Below are 27,890 nucleotides of genomic sequence, written 5' to 3'. Positions count from 1 at the left end.
TCTCTCAGAATAGACCATTTAGTGGAGTAGAGTAGAAGATAATATTTTAGTAGATAAGTAATTCTTTAATAAAAGTATTTGTTTCTCCTTCTTGCAGGTAAATAACATTTTCTTTCTTCTTTTATTCAAAAATTAGAATCTCACAATTATTTAAAACCTGACCAGACCATCTATTTTATCTTTTCATTGCAGCAGGATATAGGAGGTGGTTCTTAGGAGACACATTCATGCTTTTGTTTAATATTCTTCAATTAAAATATGCAAGAGCATATTTTATAGAAAAAATGTACTAGAACAAATTACTAGAGAAAAATTTTGGGGTTAGACTGCGTTCTTGCAGGAGGGGTTTAATTTACTTAATTACAGGACCAGTGGAGAACCTAAGTGTAGGCATGATGATATTACAATTGTTTTTTTCTCAAACAAGTGTGTAGGTAGGTTGTAGGTAGATCCACCACTACCCCTGAATCCTTACATAATGCTACCTCAGTGTAATGCTACCTACAAAGTCAGCTGAATATGATGTCTGTATTCACTTGTCCAAAAGAAGTACAAAAAATAGACTCTTTCCAAAGGGTACTCTGCAGTAGTCAAAGAACCCACTCTGATACTGCAGAAGAATGGATTAGAACTGCTGGAGCCCATCCACAGTAGAAGCAATGCTTTCAAGAGCTACTTGTCAAGTGATGGCAAAGGAAGAAAACCATTTAAAGTCCAACATAGCAAGGGTGGTCCCAAGATTGAGGACAGATTGGAGAAAATGAGAAAGCTGACTTCATTATTTTCACAAAAAGCTGCTGATGAGCCATATCCCTGCACTCAAATTTGGCTTTTTTTTCCCCCTGTTGCGGTAAGCACTGGGTGGGCTTAAATGTTGGGGAAAATGGTTGCTGGCTTTACAACAATGGAAATTTTATACTGTATTAGAGTAGCCAGCAAAGAAAAGTAAAGGGTCAAAAGGTAAATTCCTCTTACTACAACATATTTTTACCAAGTGAACCTCACCCTCTGATTAACAAAGCTCAAAGGGCTGATGGTTTAAAATGAGGAGGGAGCAGAAAGAAGAGGGAAGTTTTCATGGGTGTGTCAAAATAAAATTGTGTAAAATATTTGTAAAATGTTAAGTGAAAGACTGAACATTGCCTGCTCCTCTGCACAGACTCCTGCTGTCATTAGGGGAAGGTGTTCTACTTCTCTGGGAAGAACAGGCTCTTGTTCTCACTTTCTTCTACCTAGTTACTCAGACATTTATTTCAATTACTGTTCTTTATTCCAATTTGTTTTTTAACCCATCTAGGGAAGAGATGGGCTTCCTGATAAAGTAACAAAACGGAAGCCCAAGAATGAAACCCACCCTTTGCAATATAAACAGGAGAGATCACAGGGGGCACAACTCATCTTTTCTATTGAACAAAGGGATAATGAAGGTGGTAAAGCTGATGTTCAACTAGACAGTACTGGCAGCGTTTCTGAAGCTATGCTTACACCATCATAGTTTCCTGGGTCATCTGTAGAAAAACAATAGCAACTAGTAAAGATTTATCTGAGGTAGTGGTCACAACATGTACACTCCGTCTCCCCAGCCCATCTTGTTTTGCTTAAGTCTTTGACTCAGCTATTTTAAAAATAGCAGAACTATGATTGAATATACCCTCAGCTTACATGTATTTCTTCAGGCAGCTCCCAGATATGCCTGCCTATAAGAACCATTTGAGCAAGTCACTGCAAATATTGGATAGATTAGAATGAGAATTTTAAAAGTGGGGTAAATATAGTCTATGTGAAATTGAATTCAATAGAAAACCTTAAAATGGTATTTGAAATGGAAGCATATTGGTAATATATATTAGCTATTTCTTAAGGTGATTCTACTTTGGTGGTTTTATTTTAAAATAAAAATACAATGAGGAGCTGGAGCTGTATTTCAGTGGCAGATCACTTGCCTTGCACATGTGAGCACTGGGTTCAATTCTCAACACCACATAAAAATAAACAAATAAAATAAAGGCATTCTGTCCATATACAACTATAAAAAATTTTAAAAACACAATGATAGGGCTGGGGATGTGGCTCAAGTGGTAGCGTGCTCGCCTGGCATGTGTGGGGTGCTGGGTTCGATCCTCAACACCACATAAAAATAAAATAAAGATATTAAAAAAAGAAAGACACAGGATTTATTTTAAAAAAACAACACAATGATACTGAGATGTGTAGGTCAGGAGACTAATGTGAAATAAGTCTGGATATAAGGAAGTTTTGGTAATTTAGTGGTTGGCAAAATTTTCTTCTAATTTCTGCTTATGAAGGATGATTTGGCATAGAGTTTTGCTTTCAAGCCTATTACTTAGTAGTACTTTATTACTTAATCTTTAAAACAAACTTTTTCCCCACCCTGCTTTTATCTTAAAATGTTTTTGTTTCTGTTTAGTTGATTCTCTTATCAGGAATACCTTCTCCAGCTTCCCTATTCTCTTCAGATTCTATTCTCAATTCTCAGTGCAACTCCCATCAACTGAAAAAACTAGGATACTTTTCCAGGCCACCTTTATCTGCTTAGCCCTGAATTTCTATGAGTTATACATTTATATATCACAAGCCACTGTTTATTAAACACTGTCATATTAATGTCTAGTTGCTTCATGAATATTTTCTTTTTTAACAAGATTCTTTCATATTTTCCATAGTGCCTATCCCAGTAAACACAATCATACTTACCAACTTGACTTGAAACTCTAAGACTCTGTACCCAGTTATTTAGTTTTTGTTTTGTTTTAGTTTTTTTGGTACTGAGGATTAAATTCAGGGGCACTCAACCACTAAGCCACATCCCCAGCCCTATTTTGTATTTTATTTAGAAATAGGGTCTCACTGAGTTGCTTAGTGCCTTGCTGTTGTTGAAGCTGGCTCTGAACTTGTAATGCTCCTCTTGCAGCCAAATTGTAATATAAGGTCTCCCACTGTGATTTTCCCTTAATAAATTATCATCATTATTAATTAATATTTATATAAGTATCCTGGGCAGTAATAAATGTCTAATCCTGCAGAATATCTATTTTTTAATCATTGAATTTCATCTTTCAGATGAATTTAGAAGTTAATGCACCTACTATTAGGGAAAAGAAGTCTATACTGTTTTCTACTACCATGGACTGGATAATACCAATGACTATATATTTGATTGAAACTTCAAATAAAAAGTAGGTAGAATGTAATTACTAAAGCTGGAGTATGGCCAGGAAACTTAGGAGAACACTCCCAGTTCCTGCCAGAGTCCATGGATAATCATGAGTGGTCAGAAACATTGCTTCCATGTACCATCTTAAACATAGTTCTTCTGGCCTGTTTCTCTAGCAAAATAAGGCCACCCAAGCAGTAAGGTTCACAGGGGGAATAGTTACATCCAGAGGTTCCTAAATAACAGTTTGACTTTTTCATTTGTTTTTGAAAAACTCATGAGGTCTACAGGAAATACCCAAAGTAAGTTCCACAATATTTCCAGCAGGATATATTAGAATAGAGTCTGTAATGCATCCTGTTTTGCTAATTTGAAAGAATTATCTCTAGCAAGGTACTCATTCTTTTTAACACTAACCACTGCTACAGAAGATTCAGCTTTTCTTTGTGAAATGTGGAAAATGCTGTAAGTGTGTGTATGTACATGTCTTGTGCATACTGAGGGAACAAAAATTATATACTTATTTTTTTTGTTTTCCACAAGATCACTTTTCCAAGTTCCTCTGGATTATATTAGATTATTTTGTACAAATTCATGCCCCTAAAGCATCTTAGTCCCATCTTATATACTAATCATATATATAAGATAATGATAAATTCTGAACTTGACTTTTTGGTATATCCCTCAGCTCCACGTCTCTTTTCCAGATGCAAATAGAAGCAATTAAAACATACAGATATATCACAAATTATAATAAATTGATAAAGGCTCATATCTAAAAATTATGTGATTAGGCTGTTACATTACTTGAAAAACAGATTTTTAAAACTTTGTGTCTTCCAACTGAGATCCTAGAAAAGGTCACTCTAGGTCTTCAAAAATTTGGGATAAGAAAATTTTATTTTATTTATTTGATTTTTGGTACTGGGCATTGAACCCAGGGGTGATCTACCACTGAGTTCTATCCCCAGCCCTTTTTATTTCTTATCTTAAGACAGGGTCTCACCAAGTTACCCAGGCTGGCCTTGAACTTGTGATCCTTCTGCCCCAACATCCAGAGCAACTGGGATTATAGTCATGTGCCACTAGGCCTAGATGGGGTAAGAAAAATTCCAACTGTCCTTTTGAACTTCAGTTTTTAATAACATAGTCCTAATTCTGAGTTTGTGATGCTGCTTGTATAGTAAGAAAAGAACAAAAATCATATTTGTACCCACTACAATGTTATTTCAGATTTACTGTAGACTTTTTTTTCAATCAGATTGATGCATAATTTCTCATTGACTTCCCTGACTCAAAAACCCCCTACTTCCTGATAAGCAGCAATAAAATAAAACATGGCCGAATTCACTGTCATGCAGTTCTTACTTGTTAAGTTCTAAGGCGCTCACATGCTCAGGTGTCCTTAATATTAAATGCTTTGGTATTGATAGTTAAGACATCTGAAAACATACAGCCTCAGATTTCCTTACTTCGGACCAGTCCAAAGCCACCCACTGAGGTGGACATGACTGGTTATTGCAGGGCTCTTTTTCGATAGGCCGGTGTGTTAAACAACCACTATAGTCCAGTGTCTCCTCCTCTGAAGGTCCGATCTTCCTGATGCAGAGCACTGCCCTTGTGCGCATCCCACCATCACAAGTCTTGCTGCACTCCAACCAATCCCCAATGAACCACCTGTAGCAAGAAGTGAAAGAAACACAGAAAAGCATTTCCTCAGTACATCCAGAGATTTCCAGGCGAGTGAAGGCAGTTGCATGAATGGACTCTATCCTTTTCCTAGAAAAGCTAACAGTTCATGTTGGTTAAAATAACAAGTGGCAAATGGAAGAGCCCCCTAATGAAGATTATTCAGTGTCAGTTAGAGATAAATATTTAAAGTTTCCAGTGCCATGCTAGTAAATGTTTGACAACTGGCTCTCCATGTGCCAATTTTTGTGGTATAATGACTTACTATGGCTGATTTCAAGCTACCTATTTGACATAATATGAACAGGAGAAGATAAGCTAATAATAGGGTCTCGAGAATAAGTACTAGCCAGCTTTAGTACATACTGGCATATCACCAACAAGAAATAGTTATTAATTTTAATAGTATTACATTGAGGCTGATTCTCCCATAATTGAAGATAATATGCTCAAGTCATCCTAAAGGAATTGGGGATTTGTTTTCTAATGTCCAGAAATGAACTTCATGAAGATAATAGGCCTTTATGGTACTTATTGGGGCAGAGAGGCCCAGGTATCTACAGTGAGGACATAGGCGCCTTAAAACACTTTTGGCAAAAGTAAAACCCTAAGCCAGCTCTATGAAGACATACAGAAACCTTGTTCTAACTCCTTTACTCCTAAAAAAACAGCTTTTGTATGGCTAATGTGGGGAAAAACTCAAATGTCTTAAATGAACACATCTCACATTTGTAGGTATATCCATTCCTTTCCTTAAAGTCATCAATGAATTTATATATACATAATTTCAGAGCAATGACCCCCATCAATTACCTTTAAAGTGAATTTCATTTTAACATGTTGAATACAGAATGTAGATAAAAAGATATTTTCTTCAATACATGGTTATAAGTTATGCAACTATCATTAATGAATATGCTGATGCTCTTGATTGGGAGACTACCCAAATAGAACACATAAAGCTTAAGAAAAAAAATCTTTATTATTTCTCTAAGTAGCACTGCATTATGTCAGTTTCGTATATGGAAGGTACTATTTCAGTGAAGTTACAGTACTAGTAGCCTATATTTGAAACTATATTTAGCAAACTAATAACAATGGTATTTGTTTCATATTATTTGTATTATTATTTATAGAGGAACATCAATATTCAGAAATACCATAGCTAACCAGTTTTTCAATTAAAAAAACTGTTAAAATCTAAAAATTTGCAACCTAAAATTCATTTAAAGAATGATAATCCTGAATTTTAAAAATCTGAAATTAATTTTTTGTTGTTGTTAAGTAATTTTCCAAAGGAGATTTAAAGTGATTTTCATATTCTTTCCTGTATGTTTTCTACAGACGAACATGATCCCAAGTTCTTAGTACCATTTTTGGTTAAGGAGGAAACTGTGAACTGAGAATAATAACTTGCATGCCAGCCATAGTGAAACTCTGATTCAATTTGTAACAGTGATTTCATCACCAAGATTAGGGGATAAAACAGAAATGTGTATAACTCAGCCACAAAAAGCTCAGTCATACCACCTCCAGCCATGATCTCATTAGGTCTCATAATGTAAGAGGGATGGAGACCTTCAAATTAAACACAGGTGCCTGGGGTAACAACAGTGATTCAGGCAGTGTTAGTGTTCTTTGGTGCACAGGGTCAGGGCCACCTCTGCCTTTTTACTCTTTGTCCCTTCTTTTATTACTAATCATCTCTTCTCAGAAACTTAGCCTAGATATATCATTCTACCCTTCAACTTGGAATATATGAAAATAAAAGTATTAACCACCCTCACAATTTCCTCTCTGACTTTAATTTCAGACGTCACTATTGAGTCCCTGTTGCATCTTTATTGCTCATCATACTATCCCTTCCCATGTTTCTCTGAAGGATTAAATCACACCCTCGTTATTTAATATAGTCTTGCAATTATACCACTGCATCTGCTTGTCTCAGTTTCTCTATTATCCTGTATAGTTTAAGATGTACTGCTTCTTTCATCTTCCTTCTCTGTATATTTGATCCTCTGCTGGCATTCTACCTAGTTTTCTGTCATTTTCCTTGTCTTCCTTTAGATTTAGTGGCAAAAGCATGAACACAGAAATTCTGTCATAGTCTGAACAATCCCAAGGCTGGTCCTTTCTGTGCTGTTCCTCATTACCCAATGATCAAATTGTCTTCATCCTCACAATGCCCTCATATCCAATAGAGGCTAACAGTCAGTGGGATTCACATTTGAGAGACTGAAATTTTTTAGATTTGTCTGCTGTATCATTTATAATCTACATTAACAATAATATTATTTGGAGGAACAAATATGGGAGACACTATCCCAAAATTTTGTCCCAACTTTGGTTAAGCAGAATATTTTTGAAGAAAGAGCCCACCTTAAAACCAGAATATTATTTTTGCTTTATAATTCAAAGGAGAATGGCAGAACATATGAAAAAAAAACTGATATTAAATATTTGGATTGAGAGAGAGAGAGTGAGTGTGTGTGTGCGTGTGTGAATGCACACTAGAGTTGTTGTATCTCAGTAGTAGAACATTCATTAGCATGAGCAAAGCCCAGGATTTGATCCCTAGCACTGCAAAAGAAAATAAAACAAACGAATGAAAACTAAAATAAGAAGACACAGAGTTTAAAGATAAACCTAAGAAATAAACCTAATAAATATTCAGAAATATTTTCAAAACAAAAGTTAAAAAAATAAATTATTTATTAGACTGGAAAGTGAAACTAACGTTAAGCAGAACTCTCTAGGACCTAAACTTTCTATAGTTGAGGTTTTCCTAAATTAAAAAAAAATCAATGTAATCATAAACATTTCTGAAGTTGTGGAAATTGAGAATATATCAATGAGGCAAGCAAAATTAGATGTATTAAAAGGCTATCAGACAGTTGCTTTGTAACTTACAATATTAGTGATGTCTGGTGTAATGGGAAAAACATCACCAAAGTTTAGAATACCCTCGGTCTATAAAATGATGGGAGTTGGCTGAGATGACTTCTGTGATTCTCTCCAGGTTTTAAGTTTTGGAGTTTTATAGAGGACTCTGATGAATCTTTTTCTAAACTTGAAATAACAAATTATACTTGTCCATGGGTGAGGTTCAATGACTCAATAATTGTTAACTATTAAACCATAAAAATATCATTAAACAAAACCTAGTCTCTGGATAAAAATTAATTCTTGCCACTTTGGCTTCCTTTAGCACTTCTGCTTATAACTCTCTTATTGTACTTACAATATTTTCTCTTGTACTATCACTATTTTTATGTTTTTACCCAGTTAGTTGGGCCTTATGAGTCCAAAGTACAGTGTGTTCCACATCTCATTAATCAATTTTTTTTAACTCTTGGTCACAGTATTATTATAATGTGTGGTTTGTTGTTTTTATCTCTCTTTTTTCACAAATAGAAAAATCACAATATCATAGAGAATATGTAATATCAGTGCAGGGATTCTTCATATGAGGTCATATGTAAAAATATTCTTGCTCTCAAAACACAAACATGGCAAAAAAACTGAGCTTGACCTTTCTCTAGATTCCAACTCGGCATTGCTTCCTTTTCTTATGGAAGTATACTAGTTTCCTATCAGTCATATCCTTTAATATCAACTCCTCCCTTTCCTTTTTGCCAATTATTTAAGCCTACATCAAGGATTCCACTATTTTTACTCACAATCAATTCACCACCTTGACTACCATACTCTTTCTCATTAAAAAGTTGCCTCTATGAAAGCCCTGTTTCCCAGAAAGGTCTCTGCTGGCCCATCAAAGATTTCCAAATAAGCCCTTTTATTGTTTCCCTACCAATATCTTTTTTGTTTGTTCTTCCAAGTTTCCTATCATTTTCCTAATACATTGGATTGACAAATCTTACTGTCCTCTATTTTTCTATACTGTACTTACAAATAGTTTCGATATAAATAGACATTTGTAAGTATAGTAAATACTTTTAAAAATTAAATTATTTATTTATTCTAATTTGTTATACATGATGGCAGAATGCAATGCATTTCATATTACACATATAGAGCACAATTTTTCAAGTCACTGATTGTATACAAAATATTTTCACACCATTCATGTCTTCATACTTGTACTTAAGGTAATGATGTCTAACTCATTCCACCATCATTCCCACCCCTTTGCCCCCTCCCTTCCCCTCTCTCCCCTTTGCCCTATCTAAAGTTCCTCCATTCCTCCCATGCTACACCCTGCCGCCCCCAGCGCCATTATGAGTCAGCATCTTCATATCAAAGAAAACATTCGGCCTTTGTTTTTTTGGGATTGGTTGCTTCACTTAGCATTATATTCTCCAACTTTCTTAATAAGACTCCTATAGCACAAGAATTAAAACCAAGAATCTATAAATGGGATGGATTCAAACTAAAAAGCTTCTTCTCAGCAAAAGAAATAATCAGTGAGGTGAATAGATAGCCTTCATCTTGGCAGCAAATTTTTACCACTTGCACATCAGATAGAGCACTCATCTCTAGGATATATAAAGAACTCAAAAAGCTAAGCACCAAAACAAAACAAAACAAAACAAAACAAAAAAAAAACCCAAATTACCCAATCAATAAATGGGCCAAGGATCTGAACAGACACTTCTCAGAAGAGGATATACAATCAATCAACAAATGTTCAACATCTTTAGCAATTAGAAAAATGCAAATCAAAACTACTCTAAGATTTCATTTCACTCCAGTCAGAATGGCAGCTATCAAGAATGCAAATAACAATAAGTGTTGGTGAGGATGTGGGGAAAAAGGCACACTCATACATTGCTGGTGGAACTGCAAATTGGTGCAGCCAATATGGAAAGCAGTGTGGAGATTCCTTGGAAAACTTGGAATGGAACCACTATTTGACCAAGCTATCCTACTCCTCGATTTATACCCAAATCTTTTTATTTATTTTTTTTTCCTTTTTTTTATTGTTGGTCGTTCAAAACATTACATAGTTCTTAATATATCATATTTCACAGTTTGATTCAAGTGGGTTATGAACTCCCATTTTTACCCCGTATACAGATTGCTGTATCACATCAGTTACACTTCCATTGATTTACATATTGCCATTCTAGTGTCTGATGTATTCTGCTGTCTATCCTATTCTCTACTATCCCCCCTCCCCTCCCCTCCCCTCCCCTCCCCATTTCTCTCTCTACCCCCTCTACTGTAAATCATTTCTTCTACTTGTATTATTCTTCTCTTACCCCTCATTTCCTCTTATATGTAATTTTGTAAAACCCTGAGGATCACCTTCCATTTCCATGCGATTTCCCTTCTCACTCCCTTTCCCTCCCACCTCTCATCCCTGTTTAATGTTAATCTTCTTCTCAAGCTCTTCGTCCCTACCCTGTCCTTGGTTACTCCCCTTATATCAAAGCAGTCATTTGGCATTTGTTTTTTAAGGATTGGCTAGCTTCATTTAGCATAATCTGCTCTAATGCCATCCATTTCCCTCCAAATTCTATGATTTTGTCATTTTTTAATGCAGAGTAATACTCCATTGTGTATAAATGCCACATTTTTTTATCCATTCATCTATTGAAGGGCATCTAGGTTGGTTCCACAATCTTGCTATCGTGAATTGTGCTGCTATGAACATCGATGTAGCAGTGTCCCTGTAGCATGCTCTTATTAGGTCTTTAGGGAATAGACCAAGAAGGGGAATAGCTGGGTCAAATGGTGGTTCCATTCCCAGCTTTCCAAGAAATCTCCATACTGCTTTCCAAATTGGCTGCACCAATTTGCAGTCCCACCAACAATGAACAAGTGTACCCTTTTCCCCGCATCCTCTCCAGCACTTGTTGTTGTTGGACTTCATAATGGCTGCCAATCTTACTGGAGTGAGATGGTATCTTAGGGTGGTTTTGATTTGCATTTCTCTGACTGCTAGCGATGGTGAGCATTTTTTCATGATTTATACCCAAATCTTAAAAACAGCATACTACAGGGACACAGCCCCAATGTTTACAGCAGCATAATTCACAATAGCTAATTGTAGAACCAACCCAGATGCCCTCCAGTAGATGAATGGATAGGGAAACTTTGATATATATACACAGTGGAAAATCACTCAGCATTAAAAGATAATAAAATCATGGCATTATCAGGTAAATGGATGGAGTTGGAGAATATAATGCTAAATAAACACAATTTTAAGACATTTTCAAATATTTCATTATTTAAAAAGATACTTTCTAAGAAAAAACACAACTTGGAGTTTTAAACTAATGCTATGAAGAGAAATAATATTTGAAAATACAGATTCTTTCTTCAAATTAGGCAAATAGACATTAGATTATACTTCACATTAAAATAAGAAAAGAAACTTTGAAAATATAATTTTAGAGTGAATAAGACATTACTAAACATTATACCAATGAAAGAAATAGAAATTTTAGCCAGGTGCAGTGGCATATGCCTGTAATCCCAGTGGCTTGGGAGGCTGACACAGGAGGACTGAGAGTTCAAAGTCAGCCTCAGCAACTTAGCTGAGGCACTGAACAACTCAGTGAGACCCTGTCTCTAAAAAAGATACAAAATAGGGCTGGGATGTGGCTCAGTGATTGAGTGCCCCTGAGTTCAATTTCCCATAGCTTTCCTAAATCATATATTGAATTTTATAAGTAAACATAAATCAAAACATCATAAAGAATATGAACGTTTTAGGAAAAAAACTAGGAAAAAACATTTGGAACACAAGTAAAAGAGTTAATATTCTTTTCTTTAAAAATTTTTTAAGTTGTTTATAGACCTTTATTTTATTCATTTGTTTATATGTAGTACTGAGAATCGAACCCAGTGCCTCACACATGTCAGGTAAGTGCTCTACCACTGAGCCACGATCCCAGCCCCAGAAGTTAATATTCTTTATATTTTAAGAGTTCAGAGCTGGGGATATAGCTCAGTTGGTATAATGCCTGCCTCATATGCTTAAGGCCCTGGGTTCAATCCCTAGCACCACACACACAAAAAAAGAGTTCTAAAAATAAAGATATTTGGCCTCATCAGCAATCCAAAAATTTAATATAAAATAGTAATTAGATATCAACACTTCTCCCCCCATAAAATAACCAAAACTGTTTAAAAATTATAATACTCAAGTGTTTTCAGTTCAGGGAAATGGCATTCTTATATCTTGCTAGTGGGAGTATACATTCATACAATCTTTCTGGAGAGAAATTTGACAATATGTTTCAAAGACTAAAATTTGTTTCCATTTGTTTCAGAAATTCTATTCCTATTTATTAAGCATAAGGGCAAAATTAAGGAAAGTTAAGTTTTAGTGGCAAAAATGGTTAGTGCTGTAGTAGCACAGGAAATCAAAAGCTGCAAGACAGCTACGATGATCTACTATGTGCTGTCAAAGATATTTAATTTTCAAAATATGTAGAAAACTGACTACAAAGCATATATATATTATACATATTATATAATATGTATATATAATATATTGCAAATACATCAAATTATTAATAGTGCTATTATAAATGTTTTTATTTTCTTTTTTAAAAATATTTTTTAGTTATAGATGGACACAATACCTTTATTTTATTATTTATTTTTATGTGGTGCTTAAGTTAGAACCCAGTGCCTCACACATGCCAGGCAAGCACTCTACCACTGAGCCATACATAACCCAGCCCCTATTTTCTTTTTATTTGCCTATCACATAATCACCGGAAAAAAACATCTATCTCCTTTCTTCACACTAACTAAAAATATTATTGAATCATAGTAGTCTTTCTAAGATTTTTATCCCTATAGTGCTAGTATCTGTTGGGAATCTTAATATATATGACAATCATCCTGAAAAATTAATATTTCCTCTTCCATAATCCAAATTAAAAAAAATTAAAAAGAAATTAAGAAAAAAATGGACTAATAGCAAACAATATTTAAAATAGGTTCCTTGAGGCCTTTCCAAAAAAGAAAACTCTGAAACTAAATTTGTCTATGCTTCGCATATTCCTTTGTCTTTCTCTTTTGAATTCCATCCATTACGTACTTCAAACTTAAGTAACTTCATTTCAGAACTACAAAAGGAAAGAAGATAGGAAATCAAATTGTAATCACATGTTATTGTGTCAATTATACTTAAACCATTAAAGAAAATCCTCAAATGCAATACTCAGATCTATAATATGTGAGATGGAAAGACCACTGATTGAACTCTCTAAGGACAGTGAACATTTGAGCACATAATTTCAAACAAATAAAAAGTCTAGGCCAAGATAAAGCAAGTGTAACCAGTAACATTCAAATGCTTTAAATGGATGATTAAATTCCAAACATGATACTTAAAATCCTAAGGGTCGGGGAATTAACTTGAAGGATTAAGACTCAAAATTACATGAAAACATGCTGCAGTTATTGGAAACATAGAAGGAGACAAAATTAGCCCATGGATTTTGAGCACCACTTTGATGTATATACTTTTTTCAATTTATCTTGAGATGACTTTATAAAAAAAATTGGCAGAGAAAAGAACAAAAATAAAAAATAAATAACTTGTTTTCATGATACATATAATAGGTCACATTTCCATATTTTTCTATGACTTAGTTTTAAAGAATTAGTTACATAGTGATCACTTTTTGAAAAGAATAGACATAAAAGTATAAAATCTTAAAATAAAATTTTCTATCGTTCTAGATACTTTGCACTACTTACTTGATAGTTACTATCCTAAGTCTTTCAAAAGTCTAGAAGTGAAAAATTAAGATCAAATGTGCAGGCAGGCACTGGCTTTGGATAATGTGTTCATAAGGCATCACTGTTTTGGAATAAATATGAAAAAATGCACCTTTCTTTATCCATCTTAGGAACCTGGATTTTTATCCATTGTAAGCCCCAAGTTTTTGTGATTCCACTGTGGTCATTTTTGGAAAAGGAGATTAACTTCGTTTTGAAGCTTTTCTTTACAGTTATAGAGTTTGGGACATACATGTCCTGCTTACTCTTTTTCTTTATCAATTTCTTTTTAGGACACTTAGCTAACCAAGGGGTTAATGGTTAGTCTTGATTATTCAAACAAGAATAAAATGCCATTCACATGTTTTTTTCTTGCAGTTGGCAGTCTGGTAAAATCCCTAAAAACAAAAAAATCAGTATCGTCATGATCAAATCAGCATCCTTGTCTTTTTCCACATAATTATTGCCTTTTACTTAATCAAGAAACCTTTCTGTTTTACAGATTATAAAGTGTAGCTCACCGACAGCAAATCTCATTTTAAAGCCATCATTAAAAAGAACAGCTCTTTCCTGTGCTTCTCTTTACAGTGAATTGTAACTGCTACGTTGATGAACAGAAAGAAACTGAAGGAAGCATCTGTGCCTGGATCCAACATTCAGAAGACAGGATGGTTGCAACAATGAAACTTAAAACTGGGTCAGTAAGTTAAAGCATTGATATTCCATTCCAGAGTATTTTTAAACCATTTTAAAAGTCTTAAGGACTTAGGATAAATATCTAGAAAAGAGGAGTGGAAAGAAATCATTTTGTTGTTGTTAAATTTCAGTTGCCAATATTTCATGTAACTTTAAGAAAGGGGAAAGTCCCAAATACTGCTGTAAGATGCCATCAGTAATAAAATGAATCCTGATTTCATAGTTTTTAAAATGTGAAAAGATGTACCTTAGAATTGATATAATATGATCAATTCCAGCACTGTGTCAGGACCAAATTCATTGAAATTTCTGCTTTCAAAGAATTAATAATCAAAGTCTATGAATAAATAGGAATCTTTGCTTAGGGAAAAGGATATCAAAATATCACCCTCTATGTTGTTTCCTCCCTTTTTCTCAGCCTCATTTATTTTTTCATTTTGAGTAATTTTCCAAATATGAATACATGATGTTTTTCTCTTTGTACTTGAAGAACCAGTTCTTACTTCTTTCTCTTACTTACTCAGGTGGGCAGGGCTCAGTGTTGCAGGCTCTTTGATTTTCAGGTGGCTTACTGTCAGGATCACAGTAATTGTTCTGGACAATGGAGTTGTCATCCAGCCTTTTACAGACCACCTCCTGTCTTTGGACACCTTGAGGAAAGGAGGACATCATTAATTGAGGAGCAGTTCACCTTCCAAAAAGGTGAATATGCATAGCTTTCTTCCTTGGGGAATCAACCTCACTGGATCGGTGCTGTCTTATCTGTTCCAGAAACACTTGACTGCTTCTCTAAAAAGGAGAGAAGTCCTGGTCATTATACTGAAATTTTAGGCAAAATCATTGTTCTCATATTTAGAAACATAACTGTTTTCAAATACAGAAAAGAAACTACTGGTAACTTAAAGCAATTAGTATTTCCATCTGTATGTTCTTCTTCGTGCTTTCCTTAAAAAAAAAAATCCCTTAAATTTCCCAAATTATCCTCAAATAAAGTGTATTGACATACATTTCAATGCAAATCAATAATTGTATATTTTTAAAAAATAAACAATAGGGATCAATTTACTTTTTGATATTTTATAGGAAAAATCCCACCAGTTTAATCTTTGTTAGGCACACATCACATCCACACATTTCATTTTTTTTTTTACATTTACATACGTATCACTCTAAAAGCCCAGGAAGTACAGAATTTAAAGATTGCAGTGGACCTTTTGGACTGTAACCAATTAGTCTGTTTGCTCAAGAGAGTTGGACCCGTTGATTATATGTCAAAGAAATACATACATAACTCATTCAAATGTTAATTTTCAAAATACTTATCTTGTTCATAAAAAATTAGTCTTGAGTGATCTGTTTACCACAACTAAAAATATCCTCATTATAAGTTTGTAAAATTTTAAATATGTGTTTATTATTTATTGGCAAAGATATCCATCACAACACATTTCATAAAACACAAAGACACACACAACACATACTCTTATTTGTAAACACCCCTGGTAAATAAGCTTTAGGTATACTTTCTTTAGTGTCAATCAATCAAAAAAATCTAAGATAGGTATGTCAAAATATCAAAGAGAAACAAGTCAAACTACAAGACCTGATTTTTCAGATCATACAGGGCAATAGGTTACTCCTGCAAGTGGAAATGAGAATACAAACTAAACCGTCCCTCCAATCACCAAACCCTCCCTCCAAACAGGTAAGCTAAATTACTCAGAAAGTGTCTAAGAGCAGCTTTAACAGTAACCAGCAAGCCACAGCGTCATGCCTTACCCAATACTTCATTTGTTTTTCCTTTTGTTTTCAGTCGTTTTAAAATAATAGCGCCTTAAAAACAAAGTATGATCACAAATTAGGGAAATCCATGTGAGAATAGGGTCATTCAGTGAAGGAAAGTTTAACCTAAAAACCTGTGCACCAAATGCTTTCTCCAAGATCCTTCTTAAGAGACATAAAAATCCAGTGGGGCAGGAGTACTTCAGTTGTGACATATGCACATCTTTAACTCAGCCCTTTGAATTTAAAGATTGACACAGGAACAAGTCTTCTAAGCTTATAAGACTTAGATCTTATATCCTACATGACATTGGTGAGTAGTGAAAGAAGGTATTTTTTATTGCTTGCAGAGATGCAAGACTCTTATTGATCACCTTAAGCAACATGTTTTTAGGCTTTCTTAAATTTAGAGATCTAACAATTAGTCAAACAATTTACTGGCAAAATATCTGAAAGTATGTATTGTATTCATTCCCTCCTAACCCCTGTAATAGGCCAGATGACTCCATTTATGCAATGACAACAATTTAACATTTTTAACTATTAAACTTTAGATTTTTGAGGGAAGAATGATTCATATCAGGCATAGCTATGATCTGTTCACAGATGTCCCATGATATTCATCAGATTACCTTCCCATTGTGTCATTCCAGTGGGCAGATAACTAAGACCATGTGGTCCACCTAAACAGATATTTCAACTGTGAGTCAAGGGACTCAGCTACCAACTGCAACAATGGCTGACTGTCCATTCATTCTGGTTCAATGCTTTGCTTCTGTCAGGAAAAGCAGCACAGTGCTTTTATAGGTTAGCATGATTATTTATTTATTTTTCATTCAAATGTGACTATATTTGAAACAAGAATGTTGGCACCAGTACAGTATCTTGTTTTTTTCTCAGAAAAAAGATAAAACATTTTCAGCTCTACAAAATGGAACTGATGTTGCTTTGTTTCAGTGGCAGAAATGTTAAGTCAGTTTCTACAGGTTAAGATAAAATTTTACTTTTAAAATATATAACCCTAGAAATGTTTTTCTTACAATAACATTTGTTCACAAGTAGCCTTTAAGGTGAAAGTAGTGCTACTTCAATTTGAATCACAGATGAAATGTTAGTAGAGATAATTAGCAGAGATTTATATTAATATTTCATTTTTAAAAAATTCTAGGCACTTATGTATCTTGAAGAAATTTTCCTCCATAACATTTATTGTTAAAAATTTGGAAAATAGCCAGGCACGGTGGCACACGCTTGTAATCCCAGCAGCTCAGGAAGTTGAGACAAGAGGATGGCAAGTTCCAAGCCTTAGCAACTCAGCAACTTAGCAAGGCCCTAAGCAACTCAGTGAGAATCTGTCTCTAAATAAAATACAAATGGCTGGGGATATGGTTCAGTAGTTAAGTGCCCCTGAATTCAATCCCTGCTGCCTAAAGAGAAAAAAAAAAAAAAAGGAAAATATACAAAACCATAAGAAACAAAATAAAAATTACCTATATATCTATATATCCCATATCTTTATTCTAGAACTTTATCCTTTTGGGTTATTTTGCTGAATGATTTGTTTAAAAATTACATACTTACACAAACTAAAACTGCTAAATGTGGTTGGCAGTTCCTTCATTCATTCACTCACCCATTTCATTAATTCATTAAGTAGGTAATAGTTACTAAATATAAGGCACTCTGCTTCTTATGAGATATTGAACGAAGAATACAAATTGACTTAATTTTGACCAGGCCTTCCAGTCTTCTTAAAAACTAGGAATTACAGGTTTTCTGGGTTCATTTTAGCTTCATAATTTCAGATTGATATTTTTTTATGAAGTGAAAATGAAAGTCCTTGAAGACAGCTAAAGTTGCTATTTTATGAGCCTGCATTTTTTCTTGCATTCATCTTTTACTAATTTTCTTCTAAAATGTTATAATAGACAGTGTGGTATTTCACACTCAACAACTGCCTATACCAGTAGCCTATTCCAAACCTTCCTATGACACTATGCTATTTTCCTCTAACAGTATACAAATTTCCTTCCAACTTTTACCCTTGCACTTGGCAGGTTTACAGACTTTTTTTTTTTCCTGCTTTGATTTTGAGTCAGTAGCAACAGGATAACTCTATAAACCAATGCACTAAATGGATGGATTTTTAAAAACACACACCTTTAAATTAAAGCAAAGGCAGCTTTTAATTCCAGGAAGTAGAAAATAAAGATCAACTGAAAATACTCTAAGTCAACAAGAGAAATACAGTTTAGAATCTTTTTATATGATCAAATCTCTTGAACATAGCTTCTTTTAAAGTAGTCAATAAAATATTGCTAAGTTGATTTTAAACCCTATTGGGAATAATTACATCCAGTTACACAAAACCACTATGCTTTCAAATCTAAAGACTTATAGCTTATAACAAAAAAAATGTGTGTGTGTATATAAAATATGTATTTTATTTATATATATTATATATATATATATATAATTAAATATCCACATTGGCAGTCAATGTACATCTAATCAAAAACAATTCAAGTGCCTGTCCCCTGGAGATAGGCAGATGTTTTGCAGAATTTAATTGGCCAGATTTAAAACTGCACTAATTATATTTTTAAACACCTAATTTTGCAGGTATGAAAATTGTATATCTTTTTTTTATAAATGCAATCCTTCTTCCATGCTTAAAAATCAATGATTTCTTATAATAAAAGTTAAGTACAAACTTTATTTTAAATACTCTAAAATTTAAAGCCTTTTAGTCTGTTTATCTTTTGAATTTTTGATATTAAAGAACAAAATATGATGGTATAGTGGTTCTTAACAAAGAAATGTAACTCTAGGGCCAGGGATGTAGGTCAGTGGCAGAGTGCCTGCCTAGCATGTGCAAAACACGTGGTTCAATCCCTAGCACTGAGAAAAAAGTAAAGAAATATAACGTAACCCTCACGTTTTGTATTTAGTTTAAACTTTTCAGATCCTATATTTAATTTTCTGATAATAGTTAAAAATTAAGGTCTATTTACCCACCAAACGTTCTCTTGTAAAATAGGAGGATCCAGCTTTAATCACTGCTCAAGCTACACATTGAGAAATGGCTTTAAATGGCATTTTCAAACAGCATATAATACAGGAAATGACACTGACTTTTTGGCATCCTCAATTTAATATTCTTACTCTAGGGAATGGTGAAGGGTGGTTCAGGTAAGAGAACTTTGTAGTCCCAGGGTGGATCCTAAATGAAGACTCAGAGACCATATGTGGTTCCATATGTGAAGACTCAGAGACCATATGTGGTTCCTCTTGACTTCTTGCCTCCTTCCCAGTTCCTTCTCCACTCCCCTTATAAACTGCCCAAGGTTCTCATGTGGTCCCACCTTCTCTTTTTTTTCAGAGAGTTAAATAATTTTATAGGCTCATTTGTAACACAATATTCAGCAATATACTGTGGTTTTTTTTTTTTCAGAGCAGTTCACCACTTTAAACATAGAAAAATTGGAGAAATTAGCACTTGAAAATTTAACTTTAAAGGATGATATGTCCAAGAAGGACAGGATGGAAGTAGTTAAGAGCAGGAGAAAGACCTTCTAGGTCTTTTCAGAGCTACTCATGAGACCCAACACTTCAGACTTAGACCATATGTTTGATAAATAGGCACTCTAAAACCACATATGAGCAGGTCAATAATGAAAAGAAAGAGAGGATTAATGTATCCTTGGGATTGATGGATTAACCAACCTCTAGATCATTGAACCTAGCAGCATAGCACATTTCATCTGCCCAAGAAATAGTCTTCTGAGGATGAAGAGGGAGAAAAAAGTTAAAAAGAAAGAGCTCATACTAAAAATGTGGCGGGTGGTTAAGGCAATAATTTGCTTAACCACAGCATCCAAAGTAGCTAGCAACGAAGAAAATACCAGATAACCACAGTATACAGAGCATATGGCCAGCAGTATCAATTTAATCTAAATCTTCAGTGAAGATAGCATCCAAAGAGTGACAAGTGCCAGGAAAAAAAAAATGTCTCCCTGCTCTGATTTCGCTGTTGGAATCTGGCTGTTGTGCCGTGTGATTGTTGGCCAGACACAGCACTTGTAGGGCAGAGCAAAGCCCATCTGCCTTGGACGTAACAGCTGGCACCCAGCATACCAATCAACTCCATCCATATGGCTTCCTTCGTTTGAAGAGCCTTTTGCTAGTTTTTATCTTTCAAAGACTTCCCTTCTCTGTCTTTCTGTGTCTTCCCTTCTGTCCCAAGTAAAAGTAGATATCCTGAGGAAACAGGGTGATCAAAAGGAAAACACAGCTCTAAAAATACTGCATTTTTCTAGAGAAACTGTATTTAGTGATAGTAAGATGGCGATTCCTACTACTCATTAGATATTAACAGTAATCACTTTCATGAAAAGTGCCTAACAATCTATTTGAGTACCTACTATGTCTAAGAATGATTTTCATTACCATAAAAGTGGGGAAAAAAGTAAGACAATTTTTACATCAATGAGATTACATTAAAATGGGGGTGGGATAAAGCAAGAACCATTATAATTATATCACATAATGGAAGATATTTTATCTAATAAAGTATTGAATTTTCAGGCCTGATATTTTTAATTTTACAGCCCTCCAATTTTGTTAAATTGTCTCATTTCTTTTTATCTATCATTGTTAGTTTTAAGAACTCTTTTCATGGCTAAATGACTATGACAGCATTCCCTTTCACTTTTTCTTGTTGTGTTTTTTTTTCCTTACTTTTCACTCCAACTTCTGCCATGTTTAGTTACTTCTTTATGAGTTCTAAGCATAAAACCTAAGGCAAATTTTCATTACCCTTAGTAAAATGAGACAATCGAATCAGATGATTTCTAATGTTTCTTGAAAGCCAAAATTCTATAAAGTTGTTTCTTCTCTTCCTCCACATTTCAATATTTCACCATTGTTTTCTCCACCTCTTTCTCCCTCTATGTCTGCTTTTCCTCTATACTCTATAGAACAACAAATGTAGAAAGCAGGTGTTTGTTATTTTCCATTTGGTTTTATAGACTTATTTCAGAGCCTGAGTTGATACCAGTTCTTTTGACATGTTAAAAGAGACATGTCAAGAGGCAGAATACTAATTAGAAACAGGGACTTTTGAAAGGCACTTTTCCTAATATATTAATCCATAGTACTAAAAAGTAATCTTCATAATCTTTAGAATGACTTCATCTTTTCTGATATTTATTTAAAATCTTAGAGGAATGATGTTGAGAATACAAGTCCCAAGCTTCTTTCATATACTATGACATATTTGTCACTAAATACATTTTAAACTAAAAATCTTTATTTTCTTCAATTGAAAAAAGAATATAATTATACTACAAGGTTCTGTCAAAACTGGGGTGATAATACTTACCATTATGGAAAACTTTATTTTTTTCCAAAATTTTATATATTCTATCTTATAAAGATGGATAATGTCGTGATAATTAAAAATGGTATTTTGGACAGAATTTTTGTGAAGTAAAACATGACCTGTGTCACACTGACCCTTAATACAAAATGTACTTAGACTGTGGTTTCAGCATTACCCAAGTTTTTCAGTAAGTGAATATTTATCCAAACTCTGCTGTTCATGTTATGAAAGAACATAATTGCTAAAGCAATAGAAATGATAAAAAAAAGGAAGAAAATCAGCACTAGGGAAAATGTTATGGGTTTACAGAGATTTCTTCCCTTCAACTATAAATCTTAAGGTTAGAGAAAATCCAAGCCAATATGCAGACTTAAGCTATAAAAAGTATAAAGATCATCAAACTAAACTTTTATATGTAACATTTTTAACAAGAGGTTAGATAGCTTAAGGTGTATAGACAGCAGAATACATCAGTCACTAGAAAGGCAATTTGTAAATCAATGGAAATGTAACTGATGTGACACAGCAACCTGTATACGGGGTAAAGGTGGGAGTTCATAACCCACTTGAATCATTCTGTGAAATATGGTATATTAAGAACTATGTAATGTTTTGAACAACCAACAATAAAATAATTTTTAAAAAAAGAAAATACATAGGAGAACTCAAAGAATTTTTTAAAAAGTAGTTTGTATAGGAGAAGTCATATGCTTAATGAAAAAGATGAGTACAAAAATTATTATGGACAAATGAATGAACAAATACATTAACTTCCAGATGTATGAACCAGCCACTAGCATGAGTTTGCATAAAGGAGTTGCTCTTCTTCCGCAAGGATCATGTTATACAAGACTTTATAGAAGTCAGGTGAAGTTGGTGGCTACTAAACCAAGGATTTCAAGAGCTGTGATGTACATTTGTGCCTGCTAAGAGGTCTGATACAACTGGACTTGTATGTTAAAGGATACTCTTCCTTCTCAACACTGAAAATGACCTAAAAGAAGAGGATGGTGGGAGAGAGCGGATAGGGGAATGCCATGGTCAGTGCAGTGATAGACACCTTCTAATCTTCTAAATATCTTATTTTTCAAAGATTAAGGAGAAAATTAGGGACTAATAAACAAAGCTGAATGTAAACCTTTATTCTTTCTAAACTCAAGTCACTTTTTTTTTCAGGGAGTCTGTATTACTAAAAACATCACAATGATGTTTCATGTCTGATATGTGCAGGAATAAAAGTTAAAGAACCCCTATAGTTTCAAACAACTTTATTACATTGTACAACCTCACACTCAAAATACCTTTCATCTCTTTTGTTAGGTTGATTCCCAAGTATTTTATTTTTTTTTGAGGATATTGTGAATGGAGTGTTTTTCCTCATTTCCATTTCAGAAGTTTTGTCGCTGATATACAGAAATGCCTTTGATTTATGTGTGTTGATTTTATATCCTGCCACTTTGCTGAATTCATTTATTAGTTCTAGTAGTTTTTTTGTAGACCCTTTTGGGTCCTCTAGGTATAGAATCATGTCATCTGCAAATAGTGATAATTTAAGTTCTTCTTTTCCTATTTTTATGCCTTTAATTTCTTTCGTCTGTCTAATTGCTCTGGCCAGTGTTTCGAGAACTATATTGAATAGAAGTGGTGATAGGGGGCATCCCTGAGTTAATAACAAGAATCAACAAATGGGACTTTCTTAAACTGAAAAGTTTTTTCTCAGCAAGAGAAACAATAAGAGAGGTAAATAGGGAGCCCACATCATGGGAACAAATTTTTACTCCTCACACTTCAGATAGAGCCCTAATATCCAGAGTATACAAAGAACTCAAAAAATTAGACAATAAGAAAACAAACAACCCAATCAACAAATGGGCCAAGGACATGAACAAACACTTCACAGAGGAGGACATACAATCAATCAACAAGTACATGAAAAAATGCTCACCATCTCTAGCAGTAAAGGAAATGCAAATCAAAACCACCCTAAGATACCACCTCACCCCAGTAAGATTGGCAGCCATGACGAAGTCAAACAACAACGAGTGCTGGCGAGGATGTGGGGAAAAGGGTACTCTTGTACACTGCTGGTGGGACTGCAAACGGGTGCGGCCAATTTGGAAAGCAGTATGGAGATTCCTGGGAAAGCTGGGAATGGAACCACCATTTGACCCAGCTATTGCCCTTCTCGGACTATTTCCTGAAAACCTTAAAAGAGCACACTACAGGGATACTGCCACATCGATGTTCATAGCAGCACAATTCACAATTGCTAGACTGTGGAATCAACCCAGATGCCCTTCAATAGATGAATGGATAAAAAAAATGTGGCATTTATACACCATGGAGTATTACGCAGCACTAAAAAATGACAAAATCACGGAATTTGCAGGGAAATGGATGGCACTAGAGCAGATTATGCTTAGTGAAGCTAGCCAATCCCTAAAAAACAAATACCAAATGTCTTCTTTGATAATAATGAGAGCAACTAAGAACAGAACAGGGAGGAAGAGCAGGAAGAAAAGTTTAACATTAAACAGAGACATGAGGCAGGAGGGAAAGGGAGAAAAAAAAGGAAATCACATGGAAATGGAGGGAGACCCTCATTGTTATACAAAATTATATATAAGAGGTTATGAGGGGAATGGGATAACAAACATGGAGGGAAATGAATTACAGTAGATGGGGTAGAGAGAGAAGATGGGAGGGGAGGGGAGGGGGGATAGTAGAGGATAGGAAAGGTAACAGAATACAACAGTCACTAATATGGCAGTATGTAAAAATGTGATGTGTAACCGATGTGATTCTGCAATCTGTATTTGGGGTAAAAATGGGAGTTCATAACCCACTTGATTCTAATGTATGAAATATGATTTGTCAAGAGCTTTGTAATGTTGTGAACATCCAATAAATTAAAAAAAAATACCTTTCATACGGAATTTTTCTTAAGAACTAATTATGTTAGCTATGTTTCTTCAAAGAAAAATAAATGGCAATGAGTAAAATGTTTTTAACTATTTAAACTAAAGTTTCCATCTGTAATCTTTATTTAACTCTGAAAGAAATTTTCAGATAATAATGTCTAAGCAAAGATAAGCAGAGTTAGTTATAAGATTCAGTCTTTTTATGTCTTTCACATTTAATTTTAATTAAGACTACTTTGAATCTTGAAAAAAACAGTTGGATTTTGTTTTCCTCTGTCTGCTCTAGTCTGGGACTTCTGTGCTTTGACTTTCTGTGAAAGTTACAGCATAAGTGTTTTTATAAGCTGCCATACAAGTGTTAGTCATTATTTTTGTTGTTGTGTCTATAAAAATCAAGTGTCAAAACTCTTACTTGGTTGAAGCACATTCTGTTATTCACCAATAACATAAATTATCTTCTTAGTGATGTTAAATGTGTCAGACAGACATTTTAGAATTAAAAAACAAATTAAAAGAACATTTGTGAAAACATACAGCATTTGCCTCTGTCTTATCTGGTACATTGAAAGCTGTTTCCTTTTGTCAGGTATTAGTACTAGCTTAAAGATGATCTTATATTTGGTCTAATAATTATTTTTTTGTTATATTTACTAATACTTTTTTAAAAAACTTAGAAATTATTATTTTAGGATACACTTACTATATTTTTAAGTGCACATTAGGCTTATATTGTACCATTCTTGAAAATAATATTTATCATGAACATACAGTAATAGAGACAATGTAGAAATGTCTAACATTTTAAAGAGTTCAGTGCAATCTGCATGTCAATTCATTAAAATAAATTTTAAATTATGTTATCATACATGGAATGGTGTAGATTATTATATGAACTTGTCAGTCACAAAGAAGAATGCTATCACAAGCTCTTTTAAATATGCCTGCATCTTCACCTCCTTCCTGTTTTGTTTAATCACTCAACAATCTTATGCTTAACAGAGGCAAAGGAAGGAAACATATTCAGAAGGAATACTTGCTACAGATATGAAAGAGAAATTTACAAATTATTTGAGACTCTAGTTCCTTTTCTGGACATACAAAGAATCTCCATTTTTAATTTATGAGTATCACTAGGCCCTTAATAGTGAGCTTATATACATCATTTTTCCTTTCATAAAATAAAATTCAGTATCTATTTTTGCAATCTTAATTTTACACTAAATCAGCACTTCTCAAACTTTTTTGATTCATGGCACCTTCAGTATCTCAATGATCTTTTTATAGCACTTCCTAGGTAGGAAAAAAAATGTCTAAAGAGGTTTTTGTTTGTTTGTGGGTTTTTTTTTTTTTTTCTGTACAGGGATTGAAACCAGGGATACTTAAACACTGAGCCACATCCACAACTCTTTTAATTTTTTAAATTTTGAGACAGGTTCTTGCTTAGGGCCTCACTGAACCTCTGAGGCTGACTTTGAACTTTCCATCTTCCTGCCTTAGCCTCCCAAGTACTGGAATTACAGGTGTGCACCACCTTGTCTAAAGAGTTTTCATTATTAAATTGTTAGGTACAAATGACTTTGTTATAATAATTTGTGTTACATATCACCAGTGTCACTGTGTTTCCCTTGAAAAAAGACAATATTCTGTATCCTTTGTAAGTCTACAGCAGTGACCCTGGGCACCTTGGTGCCTTCAGGAAAACATGATATTAAATCAGAAAAATCCAAGATACTAGTTGGAAACCAGTTAAAAGGCATCTTAAAAATCTCAAAGAGTAGAAAGCAGCTCCAATATGTGTAAAATTCCAGATGAATCAGGTAAAGATACATAAATTAAGATAAAAAGAATTTGTCCTAGCTAGAAAGAAGAAATATATAGCATGACTTCTATGCTTATATACTATTCATTTTCTCTTTCTTACACACACACACACACACACACACACACACACACACACACACACAGATTAGGCTTAAAATTACATCCAGGGAAAATAATTTAAAAAAAGGAATATTGAACATATAAGAAAAATTAAACAGACCACATAAGCAGAAAAGAAAAAGTAATAATAGCATTTTAAATAGTCAATGACAACTGATCAGAAACACCCAATTACCAAATAGTATATGTAAAATATAAACCAGTCTCTTTTCCCCCTCCTCCTCTTCAATATAAGCATAGTTTTAACTTATCTTTTCCCCTCTGTGCTGCAAAACAATGTTTAACAGAGAAATACCTTGATTTAATAAGAAATCAAATCAAATTGAGTTCTTTGGCATACTTTTTTTTTCTTTTACATAAAGAGGAAGAAAGGAAATCCTAAAAATAAAAAATTCTATTTGGACAAAGCATCAGGCTTGTCAGTAGGGTCAATGAAAAGACAAAGACTATATATTTAGAGTATAAATTCAAAACTGTAACAAATATAAAATGTATGTATTCATGACTGTTCTTTTCAGTACAAATTAAATATCCTTAAAGGTTTTTTTTTTGTTATAAAACAGATGCAAAGTTCAATACAAAGCTACAGCCTTAAGTCTTTAGTGATTGGCTTTGAAAAGTTTTACTTTAAAAACATAAGGGTTGTGTGAAATCAGCAAACAGCTTAGGGATGTTGTGAAGGTAGAAATGGCATAGTTTGAACAGTGGGAAATTAGAATATATCCAGAAAGACCAGGGTAAAAGTTATGAATACAAATATTGCTGCATTCTACAAGATTCATTCCCTAAAGCCGCAGCAATTTCCTAAGTAGAAGGCCTTCTCTGTTTATAAGACACACAAAAAAAGTGTTCATCAGTTTTCACAAATAACATGTTAAAACAAGGACCATATCTCTTATATTCTGACTTGTGAGTCTAAATCAAAGTTGGCTGAGGGTATAGCCATTTACAGGTTGAATATTGCTTATCTGAAATGCTTGGAAGCAGAGGTGTTTCAGATTTCAGAGTTTTTCAGATTTCAGAATATTTGTATAGACTTGACCAGTCAATCATTTCTAATTCAAAAATCCCAAATCTAAAACTTTTTGTATATTCTTGTATTTTCATATTAGGAATGCTTAACCTGAATCCATTTTAGATCCCTAAGTATCAAAGAAATTTTGAATTAAAATAAAGATCTTTGAAAAAATTGTTCAGCACAATTTTAAAAAACATTAATTAGATGCATATAAGTGATCCATCAGGTAAAGAAGAAAGCATGCAAATAAACTGAACTACAAAAATACTTTGTACAGGCATATCCAAGGCCAGTGGACGTAATAAATAAAACCATGAAGTTAATTGGCATTCTACCATGTTCATTCTCTTCTTTAATTCCAATCTTTATTTTCCTACTTCAGATATATTCATTACTAAATCTCATTAACCTCTACATTCAACTAATAGCCAATTAATAAGAGATGGGTGTTAGTAATGCTATGAGAGGTATTTGCATCTGAATGTTAATTTTTTGAGACAAAACTTCCAATTCATCTCAAAGGCAATACTTTTCAACTTTGGCTGCACATTAGAATTACATAGGGATCTTTTTAAA

General features: G+C 33.8%; 1 protein-coding gene across 1 annotated transcript in view; it reads right to left on the bottom strand.

Annotated features, from left to right (window-relative positions):
* Positions 1–27,890, bottom strand: part of ADAMTS6 (ADAM metallopeptidase with thrombospondin type 1 motif 6) — a 286,548-nt gene that overhangs the window by 21,700 nt on the left and 236,958 nt on the right. Inside the window, exons 22-23 of the mRNA XM_081281992.1 lie at positions 14,790–14,919; positions 4,648–4,852 (exon numbers count right to left, since the gene is read on the bottom strand). Coding sequence (XP_081138118.1) covers positions 4,648–4,852; positions 14,790–14,919 — 335 coding nt within the window. The remainder of the gene's footprint in view (positions 1–4,647; positions 4,853–14,789; positions 14,920–27,890) is intronic.

This window comes from Spermophilus citellus, assembly GCF_964194105.1.
Source record: "Spermophilus citellus genome assembly, chromosome: 1".
NCBI lineage: Eukaryota > Metazoa > Chordata > Mammalia > Rodentia > Sciuridae > Spermophilus > Spermophilus citellus.
Note: the sequence above shows the minus strand (reverse complement) of the source record. Positions and strands in the feature narration are given on the sequence as shown.